The 18219-nt window shown below is 40.5% G+C and overlaps 1 protein-coding gene and 1 non-coding gene across 2 annotated transcripts in view; both read right to left on the bottom strand.

Moving 5' to 3' along the window:
- LOC140230355 (cytosolic carboxypeptidase 1-like) overlaps positions 1 to 18219 on the bottom strand; it is a 52449-nt gene that overhangs the window by 34010 nt on the left and 220 nt on the right. Inside the window, exons 2-3 of the mRNA XM_072310504.1 lie at positions 8259 to 8374; positions 2374 to 2441 (exon numbers count right to left, since the gene is read on the bottom strand). Of these exons, the coding sequence (XP_072166605.1) occupies positions 2374 to 2441; positions 8259 to 8374 (184 nt within the window). The remainder of the gene's footprint in view (positions 1 to 2373; positions 2442 to 8258; positions 8375 to 18219) is intronic.
- Trnad-auc (transfer RNA aspartic acid (anticodon AUC)) lies at positions 17938 to 18012 on the bottom strand. The gene has a single exon. It is a non-coding gene; the product is annotated as a tRNA-Asp (tRNA).

Here is an 18219-nt window from a genome sequence, read left to right as displayed (position 1 = left end):
AGGGGAAGATGGGGAGGGAGAGGCAGCCGATGAACCAGAACGTTATCGTGGGGCTGCACCTTACCGATATGAACCAGCTGCATCTCCCCCGCTGCCAGTGCAAGAGCGTATGAACATGGCACCAAGCCCGAGAATAGACCTCACGGAAACGATCGCCTGGGAAATACAGAGTGGTATGTCTGGTATGCCCCCATATAGTTTAACGTTAGAAAGGATATACTGTATTCTACATGATTGACATTGTAAGTTGTAACTGTCTAGTAAGTAGATTAGAAGAACAGGCCCAGCTCGCTCACAAAGTGTAGAGCGGCTACTCCGGCCGCAGCAAGCAAGCGGGAGCGTCCCCAGCCGTGGCCTGGCCCGTCGGCCGGCGCTTACAAGTTAAACTACCAGTAGTAGTCTAGTAGTAGATCTAGTAGCAGTCTACTAGTAGTTATAGTAGTCTACTAGTAGTAGTAGTCTACTAGTAGTAGTAGTCTACTAGTAGTAGTAGTCTACTAGTACTACTACTAGTAGTAGTACAATTACCACTACGGCACTAGGTCTAGTAGACTAGTAAGTAGTAATAGCAGAATCTTTGGTAGTAGTACAGAGGTTACACTCTAATGCCTAACGGTTAGGGGGATAGGCCTATATGTTGTTACAGGGTGGGTCGTGGCTAAAAAAAAAGAAAAGAAAAAAAAAGGCCTAACCAGTTTCCCATAGTCAGTTTCTGCAATATGATCAGTAATTTAGATGCGTCATTTTCTAAGAAAAACGATACCAAGAATGATCGTCAATTTTGGTCGAGTAGTTTTTGTTTTATGCTAAAATCATACTGTGGAAGGAAGCCCAAACGCCGTGCTTATCTAACGATGAATGCCACGGTGGGGCTGGATTCACGAGTAGGTCTAGGCCTATAAAGCAAGCGAGTCGCCGTAGTGTTAGTACAGACACGAAGTGGTGGTGGGGCTATCGTGAAATAGGCCCCACCGCAGTGCGCGTGCACCGTACCCGTGCGTTTATAGCAAGCAAGGGTAGGTCCTCCTAACGTTAGGGTTTAGGGTTAGGTAGGGTTGTATTTATGGTTAAATTGGCCGTTAAATTAGTCGAGCTGAGGGCCGGCCATATTATGAAGTCATTTTCGCCGCATTCACGAGTATTCACTGTGGAAGGCAGCCCCACCGCCGTGCTTACCTGCCGAGATGAACGCCACACGGAGTGGTGGGGCCTATTTCACGAGTTTGCCGAAAATAATGGATATCCAAGCGTACCACAGTTGTAATCTGTATTATTGGCAGTATTAAATCCGATACAGTTCATTAAATATTCTTTTGTCTAAAGGCTTAGCCAATGACAATAGGGCAGCGCAGCACCTGCTATACGCTCGCTAGCTCGCTCCCCCCGCCAGCGAGCGCTAGCCAGTGCAGCCGCCGGCTGGCTGTCGCTGCGCTGCGCTAGCATAGCCTTGCCAGCTCGCTGGCTACGGCTAGACTGGTCGTGAACGACTCTGTTCTTAGACGTCATCACAATTTAGAAGTGATAGTGCGCCGCATGCGGTGAAAGTATAGCAAGTTTTCCAAAACCGAGGAAATTGCATCCATTATGTTAACAAATATAGAACAAAATTCAGAACAGTAAAAAACCCCGCACAACCATAGAATTACTTAGAATTTAACATTTAATATTATTACATCATTGAGAAAAAAATGCCTAAACCATTCTATTAGGTCTTTAAGATTGTGAATTTCAGTTCTTCACTGGTAGAGGACATTTCAAAACAAGTTACAGCAAATTAAATACTTTCAAGGTAAATGATTTCTTTCTCACATAATGATGGTTTTGAACCTGCGTCCTAATTCAATGAAGTTATCATTGCATGCAATAAAAGTTGTCAAACCTGTACACCTCTGAAAATCTTCATAATGTGCGTAGCCTAGGGGTCTCTCCATACTTTACTGTGTTTACCCACATTAATCTCTCAATCATTAAAGAATATGAATCTACTTCTCATGTTGCCCAGAGGGGAGTACGGTACATGACACAGAGTTGTGTCCTCTAGTTAAAGCACAGTTGTAGTATCATAGAAAGATATAAATGAATTATGCACTATTCGCATCACACAAATGTACAAACTTAATAGATTGTAAACATAACAATGTTTGCTTGTTTCTTGTTATTTTCTTAATGACAAGATGGCTGGATAGCCCATTTTCAGCTGCCTGTGTTAAAAATCTTCCATGAGATCTGCATTGTAGTTGTGAGTACACTGTACTTGGGGCAGACCAGATCACCAGGTTTTATCAATACACAATGACATTGTGGTGATGGACACAGAACTGCCAAATTCAAAAATGCAAATAATAAACAACAAACAGAATTTTTGAGTCTTACCTCTAAGGTTGCTAGCAGGATTTCCAGGCCGTTGGTAGTTTTGGACATGACCTCCTTGCGAACTTTTTCTGATCAAATCGAAGAAGTAGAACACAAACCAAATATAAGTTAATAAATACTAGTAAGTGAGCACAGTTCATAGATATTTGTATCGATCTGCATTGGCATAAAGCTTGGACCTGAAGCTCAGTACACTCCTGTCATCTACTTTTGAATTGTACACAGTACACGGTGCCTGCTGGCAAACATTACAAATAATGTCAGCATCCACATCTACACAATGATGCTCTTTACTACCTGGGAGTCCTATTTGCTTTCTTCCTTGGCATAGGTCAATGCCAATGTTTGTACGGCTTCATCATCTATCCAAAATAAAAGTTATACTCTCTGGTAAAGAGAATCAAGACAGGCATCTAGCATATTAGCATTGAGAGTTTGTATCGCATCAACTCAAACCCAACATCAATTTGCCAGTATACTCAAATGCTAGATCTACTCATCAAGGTAAGATATCTGACAGATCTAGAGTAAGAAAGAGGGAAAGACAAAAAGGATTACTCCATGGGAGGGTTTCTCATAGCATCAAGTTTATTAGAAGAATATTTCTATCACTCAACCATCAATTACAAATGTTCCAAAGACTTGTGGATCATTTCAAAGTCTGGTAAATGTCCACGTATGGGAGAGTGTCGAAACCTAAGAACAGGAAGTCACGATGATGAAGGGCTACAGACTACTTGATTTGGGTTTCACTTTGTTTTGTTTTGTTTTTTGTTTTGTTTTGCTTTGCTTTGCCAAAGGAATTGTTGGGTGTTGTGCAAGTGCTTGAATTCACCATGATTCCCACCCTCCCTCCCCCTTAAAAAAAGAGGGTAGTTTTATAAAACATCAATGTCCCTTCCTTTGTTAAATCCCCCCTCAAAAAAAAAAAAAAATAATAATAATAATAATAAAGAGACAGAGCTATTTTGTGCATCACTAATAAATAGGCAAACATTCCATTAAAAAAGCACCTCAGCAATATCAAAATAAATTGTATGAATATAGTTTCTGTGTTTTATGTATTGCAAGAGGCACAGGAAATGAGTTTCACTGCTTCATGATTTGTCCTACGGGTCAATAATCATATCAGATCATACAGCTTTTTGATGATATCTGAACTTGTAATCAATATTCCGTCAGTTCAACAACATGGGTACCATTTCTGTACTTATTCTCAGCAGAATCCTTGTGATGTTTATAGCCAATTTTGCAAATCAAATTTCAATGACTTGCTGCACCTTGCCATGAATATTTGACATTACATATTTTGATCATACACTGTATGCCACTGGCCTTGAACCTTTTATTATGTTCAATATAGATCTACAGTTCACAGCACAACTACAATGTATTTATACCCTCCAGCACTGTCAAATAATAGTCTTCCAAAGAAGGAATACTGAAGTTGTCATACTTGATTGCTGATAATGAGTATTTTTTTATGGTTGGATGCCATCTGCATTGCAGCATGAACAGTTTGGGGGTGTCTCTTTCTATCTGGCTGGCCCTGATTGTTTGTATACTTTTTGGAGTGTGGGAGTGGCTTGCTTGGGGAGTGGCAGAGACCTGGAGCTTTGGGTACAATGTTGCTATAAACCGGGTGTCTGTGATTGGTGCACAACCTCAGGGAGGGAAATGATTGCATTCTTCATTTTGTTGTGCAGATGGGACAAAACTGGAAATAGACTGATTATTTATATGACAGTGCAGGTTTCAAACCGGTGCCTTGTGCCTCCATTAATCCAATCATCATACCTGAAATGGCATTTTATCCAAAAGGATACTGAGGGGTATGTGAACTGTTTTAGTTGTTGACTTTATATTACATGTAGCTATATGTGTCCATCATTTCTTTTAAATGATTTATATGCTTGTCTGTTTTGTAACATCGTGTCACCCACAGGCCTCCTATGATACATGTAGGTATAATTCTTAACAGAGAAATGAATTAAACTTGAACTAGAAATGCACTCAGCGAGTGCAGGCCTCCATCAAGCAGCTCATTTTCACCCATATCATGATTTCCACACACACACAAAATAATAATAATTAAAAAAAAAAAATCCTGGATCCAGAGGGTAATCTGTATTACTACCAAAATTTATCATCTGTTCCTTGTGTCGTAATCAACTTTCAATGAAAATTTCATCAAAATCTGATCATAACCTTTTGAGTTAACTTGCAAAAAAAACAAACAAACAAACATACACATGTACAAACTAATTTCTGCAAAAGAAAAAACACTGGCAGAGGTAATAAAATCATACAATCACTTGGAATAAGGAAAACTGTGAGATGACTGCACTGCTTTTCAAAACATGCTTGTAAACATAAAATATACATGACATCACTTGCATGCTTTGACTCAATGTAAAGCAGAGACGACAACATATTACTTAATAGTAAAACATGATTGATACTGTATAGACAGAGCATCCCCCTCCCTGCTTTAAAAGAGTTCCTTTGGTTTGATGACAAAACCCACTTCAGTATAATTTGCTAAGTTTAAAGATGAGAAAATTGCAAGTGATCCAAAAAACAAACGACGATAAGATAACAAGTGGAATGTGATTTAGTAATTTATGCATTCTTTTCAAAGAAAACACTTGTTAACGACAGTTACAAGCATTCCTGTACAATGGACAGATGCATGAATGTTCGTGTTACACATTTGTAGCAGTGCATTTGATAGAAAAAGGTGATTAACATGCATACCTCACATACAAGTTTTATGTAACACAATTCAACCATAGCTCCCATTGATTCCCCTTTTCTATGACATTGCTATTTTCAGTGCGGTTGGGTATTGACTTCAGAGTGAAACGCTATTGATTTCCGTCTAATGAACACGCAACTCTTTCAAAGTGCCTTTAAAGAAAATGACCTTGCTACAGTGTGTACGAGAATACACCTTTAGGATTCAGGCCACTGAATGTGAGCTCTTGACTTGTTAAAGAAACAAAAAAAAAAAAAATCTGGTACCATATACTGTGAGATACCTTTTGAAATTATGATTTGACCTGGAACTCCTTTCACTGAAATTACACGGTTATATGTTTCTCAATGAGCCTGAGTCTGTATATTACCATACTTGTCACACTGCAGAAATGACAAAAAAAAAAAAAAAAAAATACTTGATGTCATTTTCTTCAATGCTCGCAGTCCTGTGATTATAACAAATACTCACGACACAGTGACTGGACCACAAATGTCGTGGGAAAGCTTTTTGATCCAGGTGCTATTTTCTCTTGATCCAACAAGCAAATCGTTTTACACATCATCTCCATTCTATGGAATACCATGCTTCTCTGAATGCTATTTATGTACAGCTGCAATGAAACGCAAGTTCCCAACACGTAGAATGAGAAGAAACCAGAATCTCTCCTTTGTACTCATGCTCAGTGTCATGGAGAGGTTATGCGCTCTATTGCAAGTGTGAATAAATTGCTTTGACAAAAGTGAGCACTCTATAAAAGTAATCATCATCCCTAAACCACAAGAAATCTAGCGAGCAGCAATTCTCCGGTCCTTTCAATAATTTCGGCAGCAGTTATTCATAGAGCAAAAAACACGACATTTCAAAAAAAATTATATTTTTTTATTTTTCAACTGTACAATGCTTCTACAGTAGGCAAAAAAAAACCCCACTACATTTCTAATAAACAAATTACTTTATAATTATATGAATGATTTACCAGTATAAACATTCCTTAATCTGGTGAACAAAATTATGCATACATTGTAAATGTGCAAAAGATGGTTATGCTAACTTTTTATGAGATATAAAATAAATGTTCTTTTTTTTTCAGTCCTGGGGCTTTAATAACAGGGATATCTGACAGAAAACAGGATTTGTTCTGTACAATAATACCACGAAGTTCCACACAGGATTTCAACATTTCCTCTGGTTATGTAAGGAAATTGGTACAAAAACTAGAGCACTCGGCTGAGGGACGTGTTCAAGCACATTTTCACAAAACGATCAAAGTAATGAACACATTGGGTGATTTCAAGTTTGGTGCTAATGTAGTGCCATCTCAGCACTAGCACCGATGGTAAAATTGAACTTGAAATTAGTCAGTGTTGGAAGGTTGACATAAAAATCATGATGCATTTCAACAGAAAGCATTTTAAAAGAAAGCTAACATTTTGGCACAATGATTGTCATTTGTGATCTCAATATTTCACTTTTCCACAGCTTATTCCAGCAATTACCCATCTTTTGACACAAAAATTTTCACGATCTCAGGTTTGCTGCTCCTCATCATCTGTATTCATTTAAAGACACTTCTGTCTGAAAAGGCACATCAGCGTAACAAGACTGAAATGAGGGAAACGATTCTTTTGTTAGTGACGATACATGATCAAGCAATCGTTATTGTCCAGACACCTGAATGTACTCATTAAGATGCACATAATCATGTTTCGGCGACGATCATTACATCAAAGAAAGACTGCCGTGAACAGTCCATGTATATTAGGTCCATGGCTGAACTGAGCTCCGACGTCTGTGTTAGCAATTTAAGTAAGTTTTTCTCATTGGCTAACACTGGCCTCTAGGGATTATCATTTTCATCATCTCAAGTTTGGTGCAGGTGTTTGCATTGCCACATGAGACCCACATTCACTTCCATGATAGATGATACACATTTTACTTGCAAAGTTTATGCTAATGCAATGGTTGCCCAAGTAGCGTACACAAACACTCTTAACATGGGTACATAATTCTGAGCCTGGGAGCAAAATTAAGATCGTTGTGTTTCAAAAAGGGATGGAATTTGTGGCATTTTAATCTGACTTCCTCATTATGTGTTTAAAACTACACAGTCATGGCTACATTTGCTAATATTTGATTGTAATCATGTGTAATAACTTTTTTGTTGTGCAAATCCCGCTGACTTTGCGGCGCACTGTGATTCCAACACCTAATGGTGGGGATTGATAATTGTGATCAGTATTAATTGCGTTAGTCAACTCGTGTTAGAGCTCGATTTAAGGCAGTTGGATGAGAGATAGCGCTAGCTCCGAACTTGAAATCATCACTTGTTGCCTTGGATAGAGCTTATGGTAGGGCAGAAAACAAAAAGACACACAAAACAAGACCCCGTTTACAGTGCGGGGCTGGGCCGAGCCCAGCCTCAATTGCGAGGCCGGGCCCCGCAATTTTGTCCGTTTACACTGCCGGGCTCGGCCGCGCTTTTGATTCAAACCTCTAAATATTTTGTCGTAGTGGCGCTCTGCTTGTAAACAAACGCAATTTGGTATTGTCTGGTTTTCAGACCCTTTGCCAAATGAATTCCGTGGCGACGAAGTTGCCGTTCGGGCAAAGGCCTTTGCCGTAGGAAAAAATCCTTTGCAGGACAAAACCACCTTAAACTATACTAGTTTTCGACGTTGAGGGGGTTAATATCCTGAATAGCAAAAGATACAGGCAGAGGGTTTGGAAGCCAGACTAAAATTGGCCGCGCAATTGGCCGCGCAATTGGCCGCGCATTTGGCCCAGTTTGCGTTTACACCAAGAAAAGGCCGGGCTCGGCCGCGGCCGAGCCGCGGCCGAGACCACCTCCAGAGCGAGGCCAAATGCGAAGCCAATTTTGGCCTCGCATTTGGCCTTTTGCGCGTTTACACTGAAGCGGGGCTGGGCACGGCTGCGGCCGAGCCGCGGCTGAGCCTCGCACTGTAAACGGGGTCCAAGTGTATTCAACAGTCATTCCACAAGACCTGTAAAGAAAGACAGGAACTGCAAAAATGTGAACCATTTACAGACACTGTAAAAATGCAGCCAGAGATCTGCACCTGTTTAGTTATCAAGAAAGTGAGACCACATCACCTGAGTGCCTTACCATGGTCTTTCAAGCAGTGCTGTATCTTGGTGGTGACATAGCGCAGCTGATCCACATCATCTGAACTGGAGCTGTTCAGTTTGTCCAGTGAGTACAGAAGGGTAGCCATCCTGGACCTGGATAAAAGAATCAAATGTGATTGGGGAGGTGGGTGGGGGACACACAAAATCATCAATCAGGTCCATTCATACATGTATGCACAGAATGGGACATGGATCATTTGGACCACTTTATACACCATCAGCCAAGCACAAGCATCAGTAGGCGTACGGTAAATCTACATTAAATCCTGTGTGCACTCATGGTGGTTGGGGCAGGGTTCACGCAGGGGACAGGATAATACCATTTTATGTTACAGTACATCCATGACATTGAGTGAGGAATGATTACATAATGTCAACCCGACATAAGATAGCACCAATGATGTCCTTTTGTGGAGTCAGTATAAAGTTTAGAGATAAAATAGTTGTGCTCTATTATACAATTTTAGGTTCATGAGTGGTAAGGATCTATATCGCAACAACAAAGTTTTTGCCTGGCAGTTTCATATACGTGTTCAGCCGTTGATAATCTATGAAGGTATTTTAAAACTCACATTTTGATATCAAAAACTGAAAAACTGTCATAAACTTTATTTGTGAGCAAATGTTGAGAGGTAGTATCTTCAACATTAAGAATACTCTACCAATCAATTTCCCATCATACAGCACTAGTTTTCCTTTCACGTATTACAATGCTGCAGGGAATTTTAACTACAAAAGGCCATTCAAGGCCGACAAGTAGCCAGACAGGCCATAGCACAATCAGCGGGTGGCGCCCCTGCACACAAATCAATACGTCCCTTTGCAACATCACTACGCCTTTCAATCCCCTCACTCCAAGAACAAATACAAGCCTTTGTTAGCGATCATCCTCAGAATTTAAGAGGGGCGACCGCTAGCTACAAGGGGTATAAGCCACTTTGCAAGGCTATGGTAATGAGTCCAATAGTATGCTTGCAACTGTAGGTGTGATGAATATAGCAGCACACAGCCTTAAAGTGTGCAGGTTCCTAATCCTCCTAAATTGACAGGTGGAACATAACATATTTCAATGAAACATAATCACTGAAATTCATTACCAATTTATATGTAGACAGTAGCTTTTGCAAAATAAGACTTTTTCGTCAACACTTCTTTTTTTTTCTTCAAGAAAACAGGAAGGATTTCAATACATTTACTTTGTCAAAGTCGAGTGACGGACATGAAAGGCATACCTAAGACACTGAATACCGGTATTGGTCGTAACTTGGTTTTGCTTTGGAGGTTCACCTAAAAATTATGACATATTTGCAGTAGTTGGTGCTGGGCCAGATGCTGAATGTCTTCTGCTGAACCGAGCTCCACTGTTTGTGTTGGTGGTTTACCAGTACATGCTTTTTTCCCACTAGCTAACACTAGCCCCATGGGATTATCATCTTTGTCAATTCAAGTTCTGTGCTGGTGTTAGTGTTGCTCCATGACCATGAGACCCACATTCACATCCATTATAGATGCACGTTGTATGTGCAAAGTCTTTGCTACATTTATGTAATGAAACGGTCATCGCAGAATGTACACAAACACTCTAGACATGGCTACATAAACCTTAGCCTTGAAGAAACATGAAGATTGATGTGTATTGGAGAGGGGATGAAATTTTTGGCATTTTAATCCTTCTTCCTCATTATGTATCTAAAACTTCTAAAGCACTTTTGACTACATTTTTTGCCTTGAACCACTTGCCATCACATTTTTTGTTGCACAGTGCCCGTATACCTCACGGGGTTTCGATGTCAACACCAAGTGTTGGGATCAACGATTTTGATCGGTATCTCTTGCGTTAATCTGACCATCAGTGTTGGAGCTCAATTTAAGGCAGTTGTGTGGGAGATACCACTAGCTTTAGCACTAGCTTTAGCACTAGCACCAAACTTGAAATCACCCAATGTCCCTCCTTCAAATGTTTCCTTGTCTATCTCCCTGCCTTCTAATGAATACTTTATGTAAGGTTTATCTTACCGAGTTTCTTTTCGCAATCATGACAAGTCCACAGACATTTGAATGTTTGGAATGCAGGAAATATGTTTGCAGCATGGAAGACTGGAAACAAGCAGCAGTTGAGATAAAGATGCATGAACGGAGAATTTGATGGACCCCATTTACAGTGAGTGAAAGGCCCGCGCTCGTCCGTGGCCGAGCCCGGCCCTCATTTCACTGTGAACGCGCAAAAGGCCAAATGCGGTACCAAAAACGGCCTCGTATTTGGCCAAGCTCTGGAGGTACGTGGCCCGGGCTCAGCCCAGCCTTTTCTCACTGTAACTGTAAACGCAAACTGGGCCAAATGCGGTACCAAATTGCGATCGGCGCGCTCCCAGTAATGATAGTTTGTTTACAAGCAGAGTGCCACTATGACAAAATATTGAAAGGTTTGAACAAAAAGCCCGGGCTGAGCCCTCCACTGTAAATGGACAGAATTGCGGGGCAGAGTACCACAATTGAGGCCGGGCTCAGCCTGGGCAGCCCGGGCTCGGGCAAGCCCTGCACTGTAAACGTGGTCTGAGACACATTGGACAGGGAGGGACAAATAAAAATCTCTATGGGGCAATCGGTTCTATACTCTGATATTCTGAAGATGGAGCACCAAATACTCAAGGGGTTGCATTAATGCTTTCTCTCGATCAGCACAGGGAGCTCTCATCGGTTGAGAGAGTCATGGTGCACAGGTCATTACTGCTACATTCAGAACAACATTTGAAATGTAGGATCATCATTGATATTTGTGTATTCTCCAACAAACAATAGTTAATATAACCAGGTAAGTGCCAAAATGTGTCTCGCCCATTCGCGTAGAAGAAATTAATCTCTTTTTTAAATCCTGGAAGTTCATTGACCGCGCTTGTGACCTTTGACCTTGAGGTGACCTTCAACTCCCCAAGGAACATCTACTAGCCAAGTTTGGTTACAAACGGACATATACATGAAAAGTTACGAGCCATAATTGAAACGCGCCGTAAAATCTTAACATTGGGCCCTAAAAGTTTGTTGACCCCTGTCTGTGACCTTTGACCTTGTGATGACCTTCATGTTTGGTTAAAAAAATGTGTAACTTTGTATCACCACTCTTCCCTCTAAGTTTGATTGAAATTAAAGTCCTCAGTAGAGAGTTATTCAAGTTTTTGTAGTGTTACGGATGGACTACGGATGGACGACGGAGGACGGACGGACATACGCCGCAGGCGATCCCTTTATCTCCCCGCTCCTCCGGTGGGCTCGACAAAAATACAAAAAAAACAAAAAACAAATACGTAATTGCAGGGCAATTTGTCAAAAACAACTTGATATAAAAATAACACGTAAATGCAGGGCAATTTGTCAAAAACAACTTGATGTAAAAATTCATTAACTTGAGAAAAGCATCTGCTATTTGTTGTGAGGACTAAAACCAGCAAGTGTTGGCTGTTGGGTGGAAGCTTGTGGTCCAGTTGATACAACATGTGTCCGATGGTCAGGAGATCATTGGTTCAAATCCAGTATGTATGCTCATGATCTGTTTTATCATGTCTACTACTAATACACCAATTAATCAGTGCTTTAATATTTTCGCCAATTTATGGTCATTTCTCAATTAGCTGCAATAAAAGCAATGATGCAAGAGTTCATCAATTTGAATAAATAATGGAGAGCATGAAAACAGGGAGCCAGGATAGTATGTCAGAAGCACCATGGAACTATCCACAAACTGCCATCAAGGTATACCATCATGGTTATGGGCCACTTTAAAGATGCACAGCCCCGGACTGGAAATGGGTCTAAGTGTAAGCACTAAAGAGGAGTCGACAGCATACTAGGTGTCTGTAGGAAACTTACGCCGTCCGCCCGCGTACGCATTCAACTAAACCAACCTGGTCTACTGATGTGCCTTTAATTGCTAGGATTGGCAGTAAAAAGAAGGGATTTGAAGCAGTTATGAGAAGTGAAGGTGGAGGAGAGAGGACTGAAGAATGGAAAGAGATTTCTGTATTTTTGCGCTGCAGTGAGAGGAGAGAGCACTCTGTTTCAACACGAATAGATCCACAAGGCAACATGGTTATCTATTAGGATTTGGTTAGAGAGGACCAGACGGACCACATGTGTATTTAACAGGACATTTCACAAGTCTCTTCAATGTGCAAGGGTCAGATGGGGAGCAGATATTGCATTAGTTCACCATCGTTACTTGTGAAGCATATGAAAACTTAAACTGAAGAGGAATTTTTTCTGGACCCAAGAACAATTAAACGATCAAGATACAAGTGTATGACGTTGCGCACTTGAAAAACTGAAACAAGCTAGGGGAAGTCAGCAGTAATTTTACAAATCAGGTTTGAAGTTCTTCAGGATTCGATGGTCGAGAAGTCAGTAGATGGAAATATGTAAGGAAGTACTCATGTAAGTGAGGCCCAGCCTCAAGGAATTGATGTCTCAACAGACATGAAAGAAGGTTGAAGAACAAAAGGAAAAAAAGGCAGTCATCAACAACAGTCAAACTGGGTCTCAGAGGTCCAAAGCTGAACAGGAATACACAAAGATAAACAATTTGTCAACCAAGAATTAAAGAGAGACAAATATCATGTCTATATGGACGTACAATTGCAGATGAAGCAAAGGTAGCATCTTGCAAAGGAAATAGCATGAGAGAACTGTATTCTATCATATTAAAGGAGATTCTATGGCAAGTTCAGTATACCTTAACTGGTGAAAGATAAGACAGGAAATACTATCACAGATTGTGAAGGGCAGAAGGGGAGATAGAAAGAGCGCTTTGAAGAGTGTTGCTGAACAGGCCATTCCCACAAGATACACCTGATATTTCACCAACTTACAATAACCTTCCTACTGATTGTAGCCCACCAACGAAAGAGGAAATACGTACATGTAGAGCCATCACACAGCTAAAGACTGGCAGATCTACCAGACCAGATGAAATTCTAGCTGAGGATCTAAAGGCAAACATCCCAGAAAGAGTGGAAACATTCTACCCACTTTTCCAGAGCATTTGAAAGGAATATTTGGGGAAGCTGCGAAAGAAGGGGGATAATAGGATCTTGATAGTCAATGCAGGAAATGCAATGTTCAGGAGAATGCTGTTTTTCCGTACCTGTGAAAGTTTTTAATCGCATTGAACTTTTGAATGGAAATGATTTGGATTTTGCTGGTAATTTTTGCTCTGCTTTCCAATACACAGCAGCAGATGCAAGACAAGACAGATACAGTCAGCTAAAACTCTGCATGACTGGCCTCAAAATAAACATGTACACCCAAGAAAGACAAAGGTACATTGTACCTGAAATAAATGCAAGAAACACAAACCAAGTCATATTGGGAGGTACATATTCAATAAAAGTGAAAAGTTTCACCTACCTGAGGAGTAACATAGAAAAATCAGGAAAAACTGATGCAGACGCAGGGTAAGATTTGGCAGAGGAAGGGCAGTCTTCAATCAGCTACATTGTACAGAACATCTGGTGATTATCAACCATACACATTTTGAAACAATGACTAAGATCTTCAACACACTTGTAAAAACCTGTACCACTGCAGCGGGCTGAAACATGAAGGATCTCAGCAACTATTCAAAGATGAATTCACACATTTATCAAATCTTGCCCATGGAGAATACTTAAAATGCGTCATCCAGCTTTGATCAGCAACAGGGAGTTATGGGAAAGGACAAGCCAGCAGCCAATAGGACAGAAAGATACTAACGTTACACTGATGCTGGCACTGGTTAGGATACACCCTCTGAAAACTAATTCAAAATATCACAAAGGCAGCACTCAGTTGAAACCCACAGGGCAAAAGGAAATGCAGCCATCCAAGAAATATCTGGGACATATGTACAATGTGACTGAGAGAGCCTGAAATCTGGAGGCGGGGCTATATACTTGTAACTGGAGGGGAGGCGGGGCTATACCTGGGGGAGATTGGCACAGGACCAGTCTGATTGGAGAAATCTTACTGGTGGTCTTACACTCTATTCCAAGAGGGATGATAGGTATTATGATATAATTTGAAATATGCATATTATATCATATCATATTATATTACATGGGTTAGTCAAATACCAGTTAGTGATTGGCTAAACACAATCACATGATGGAGGCACATTGGTTATGTTCGCCCATGGGCAGAACATTCTTGTAATGTTCTCCCTTGGGAAAACATTTTCACGTAACAAATGATAAACGATATCAAACGATTGAACAGTCATATTGTAAAGCTTACTAAAATGTGATTTGAAGGACCCGTGTTTAGTGAATTTGGCTCTGCGCGAGCGATCGAGTGCGTTGTGCTGGTGGTTGATGTTGACGTATTTGACTATAAACTCATATAATATAACAGATGATGACTTTTGTTGTCGGGAACATGTACCAAACGTTCCACCCTCAGGGTTTTATGCTATTTCAGGGGGGCTATAAGTCCCTCGACTTCGTCTTGGGACTTATAATCTCCCTCAATAGCATTTCAAACCCTTCGGGTGGAACATTCGGTATGTTCCCTCCCCCACCAGTCATCATCTATATGAATATTATTGACAGTACACAGTATACTCAGCATTTGAGATCATAAACTTGTCAAGATATTGCCTTATCACAGGTCCGCTTCAGAGTACATTGTATTTCCAAGGCAGAACATTGCAAGCTTTTCTACTGCTGTCAATATGGTCCTTGATTGGAAATGCAACCACTAGTGGCATTGTGTTTTAAGTCTCAATTTGCAAAATATGTGGCGTACACTGTATATGCTGTGATATGACATTTACAAGAAGACGATTCACACTGATAATATTAATTGAACTGCTTGAAAGTGGAACCACAGCCATTGTCTGATCTGGTTCAATGGTCAGCATATGGATTCCAGCCAGTCTGCCCCTAGACAGACACACTTTATCTACCACAGACAATGTAGATAATAGCACGGCAGGTGTCCACCAACTCACTTTTCCCTTTTCAATATTAAAGGACAAGTCCACCTTCAGATACATGTGGATTGAGTGAATGCAGCAATATTTGGATAACACATCAGTGAAAATCTAGGGAAACTCGCACAATCCGTTCGAAAGTTATGAATTTTTGAAGTATCTGCACAGTCACTGCTGGATGAGAACACTACTAGAGTGTATGATGTAACATGTGTACAACGATATAAGGAAAATATAAAGAGAATTTCACAAAATTGTACTTTTTGAAAAAAGTGCAAATTTCCTCGACTCGTCACTGACATATGTTAAGGGTAATATCATTCTCCTTTGCCTTCTGATAAAGGGAAGTCAAGTGTTCTTTTATTACGCGAGAAAGTTAAAATATCTTGAATTTTCCTTATACTTTTTTTACCGTTGTACACATGTACACTGTAGCATCACAAGCTGAAGTAGTCTTCTCATCCAGCAGTGACTAAGCAGAAACTTCAAAAATTCATAACTTTTAAACGGATTGTCCGATTTTCCTCAAACTCTTGCAGATGTGTTCTATTAATACTGCTGCATTCACTCAATCCACATATGAAGGTGAACTTGTCCTTAAAGCTCTGTACACATTGTATATGATCACTCTGATTGGGCCTTGAATGGTGCTGTGGTGATACCTTTTCCACCAGGTGAACTTTTTCACTGTATTGTGCTACATTGTATGAGGGGGTTGAGTTGCCATTGTTGTTGGGTGCATGAACCATGAGAGACTTGATTTGTGACTTCACAGGCTGGGCGATATGCTGCCATCAAATCCGCGATAATAACTTATAAAAAGCTTCAAATGGAATTCATAACAGTTTATCACAGCACTCTGCAAAGCAAAGGTTACAAACTCCAAAAAAATTCCCCTCTGCATGTTTCCATTATTATGAACTTTACCACCAAAATCCTTGAAACTTTCCAATACTAGGAAAGCACTCTGAGAGCGCAGACCTCCGCCAAGCAGCTACTTTCACCCAGTGATCTTGCTCTTCCCAAAAGAGAATTTTTCTCCTCTCCACCACTGGGGAATGGGCTCTTCCATAGAGATCAGTGATTTCCAACCATATTATACATGCTGAAAAATATAGAAGCCTTTGTTACGTCATAATCCCTTTGCTGCGCGAGCGCCTCGCCCTAGCAGAAACTAGAGTACGCACTTTAGTGCGCGTTTAAAACCTAAAAAATGCGCAGCTTGAACTACCAAGTTCATGCTCCATATGAACTTATTCTCTAACAAAGGCACAACATAAAGGCAAGAGTAATCATTGAGTCTTTTATGAATTACTACATATCATACACATACTTGTATTATGAGTGAGTGGGGGTTGGGTGTGCATGTACAATATATGTTGTATGCAATACTTCTCAAAGCATGTGTGGGGGTGGGGTGCCATGTGGGGAGTTGGGTGAATGGCTGTGTGTATTTCAGTACCTGGGAGAATGTCTGTGTGCATTTACAGTGTACCTGGGTTTGTATTAAGCTTGAAAGGAAACTGTGTATTTTTTACTCATGATGGACACTAGATTCAAAGTTTTTGATGTGTGTGTCATTGGGTGTGCATGCTGTGCATGCATGTGTGTGTGGATGTCTGTGTGTTTGTCACAATTTAATGATTTTCTATGAAATTCAATGAAATCTTTGATCCATATGACATTCCATCTAAAGGTCCCTTTTTGATTTCCGGTCTGTTGGGCTTTTGGTCAGTCTATGAAATAGGAATTCCCTCAGGCAAAGAGTGCAAAGGCTCATCATCTTCAGTTTGAGTCACTGAAGAATGTAAAAATGCTATTACATGGTCATGCTGTGCAACCACACACACACACACACACACACAAAAAAAATTGCATTGGAAAACCTCATCCATAACTACATTTAAGTGGCAATGACATTTAGTTAAATTCAGACCAGTGATCTTTATTAAACCTCGAGGATCTTCGAGGATAAGCTCTGGCCCCCAAACTACAACGAGTGTTCACACAACAAGGTGTATCCTCGAGAATAGGCTCACTTGCCCCAGTAACTACATTTATATCCACAAGTTCCTATCAACAAGTCTGTCCACACGATGCTAAACTACGATTGTATCATGAGCAAGGACACCCCCCCCCCCCCCCCCCCTGCTGATAGAGCACTAACCCTCACTTGCACAGAACTGGTTTTGTTTGTTGTTCTTTATATAGTACTACAACAAAATTATTAATGGAATCATTCCTATCAGTACAAGTGTACATCATTGATGAATTATTGGCCTTGAATTGAGGTCAGACACTTGTGAGCTAAATTTACATGACCACCAGTCCACTTTTGGCCACCACCTGGCATTGTCGCTCTCATAAAGATTCCATTATTGTGAGTTTGTCGATAGCACTGTCTTTAGATAACGTAATTGTAAAATACATTTGATTGTAGTGGCTTGCTACAAAAAGTATGTGTTCATGAGTGGGAAGGTATAAAACTCTTGGACGAGGTTTGCCAAATCATGGATAAAAGCCATTCAAATCTTTCCACCTTCTAAATCATCACTCTTCACTTCAAGATGCCAAATCTCAGTACAGTGATTTGGGTTTTTTCTCCCATTTTTAATTTCTCTTTTTCCCTCTTCCTCTCTCTCTCTCTCTCCATCTTTCTTGCTCTCTTCTCACATGAATACAAATGAGCAACGAAAATGGCATTCCATCGGGATTCGAACCCGAGACCTCCGGAATGATAGCCCGGTGCTCTACCGACTGAGCTATAGAAAGCCCCAGTACAGTGTTCATCCCAGAAACCTGTAATGCTCAATGCTGCAATGGTCAGAAGCTAAAGCAGTGTGCATGTGCGTGACACACACGCACACGCTTGAACCTGACATACATGTAAACCTGAAGGAAAATTTGAACATTTGATACATTATACCTTTTCTCCCAATCCCTGGATTTATGTCTCTAATGATTCAAGCCATTATACATG

Source organism: Diadema setosum, chromosome 7 (assembly GCF_964275005.1).
Source record: "Diadema setosum chromosome 7, eeDiaSeto1, whole genome shotgun sequence".
Classification (NCBI taxonomy): domain Eukaryota; kingdom Metazoa; phylum Echinodermata; class Echinoidea; order Diadematoida; family Diadematidae; genus Diadema; species Diadema setosum.
The sequence above is the reverse complement of the archived record's forward strand: the minus strand, read 5'-3'. Positions and strand labels throughout refer to the sequence as shown.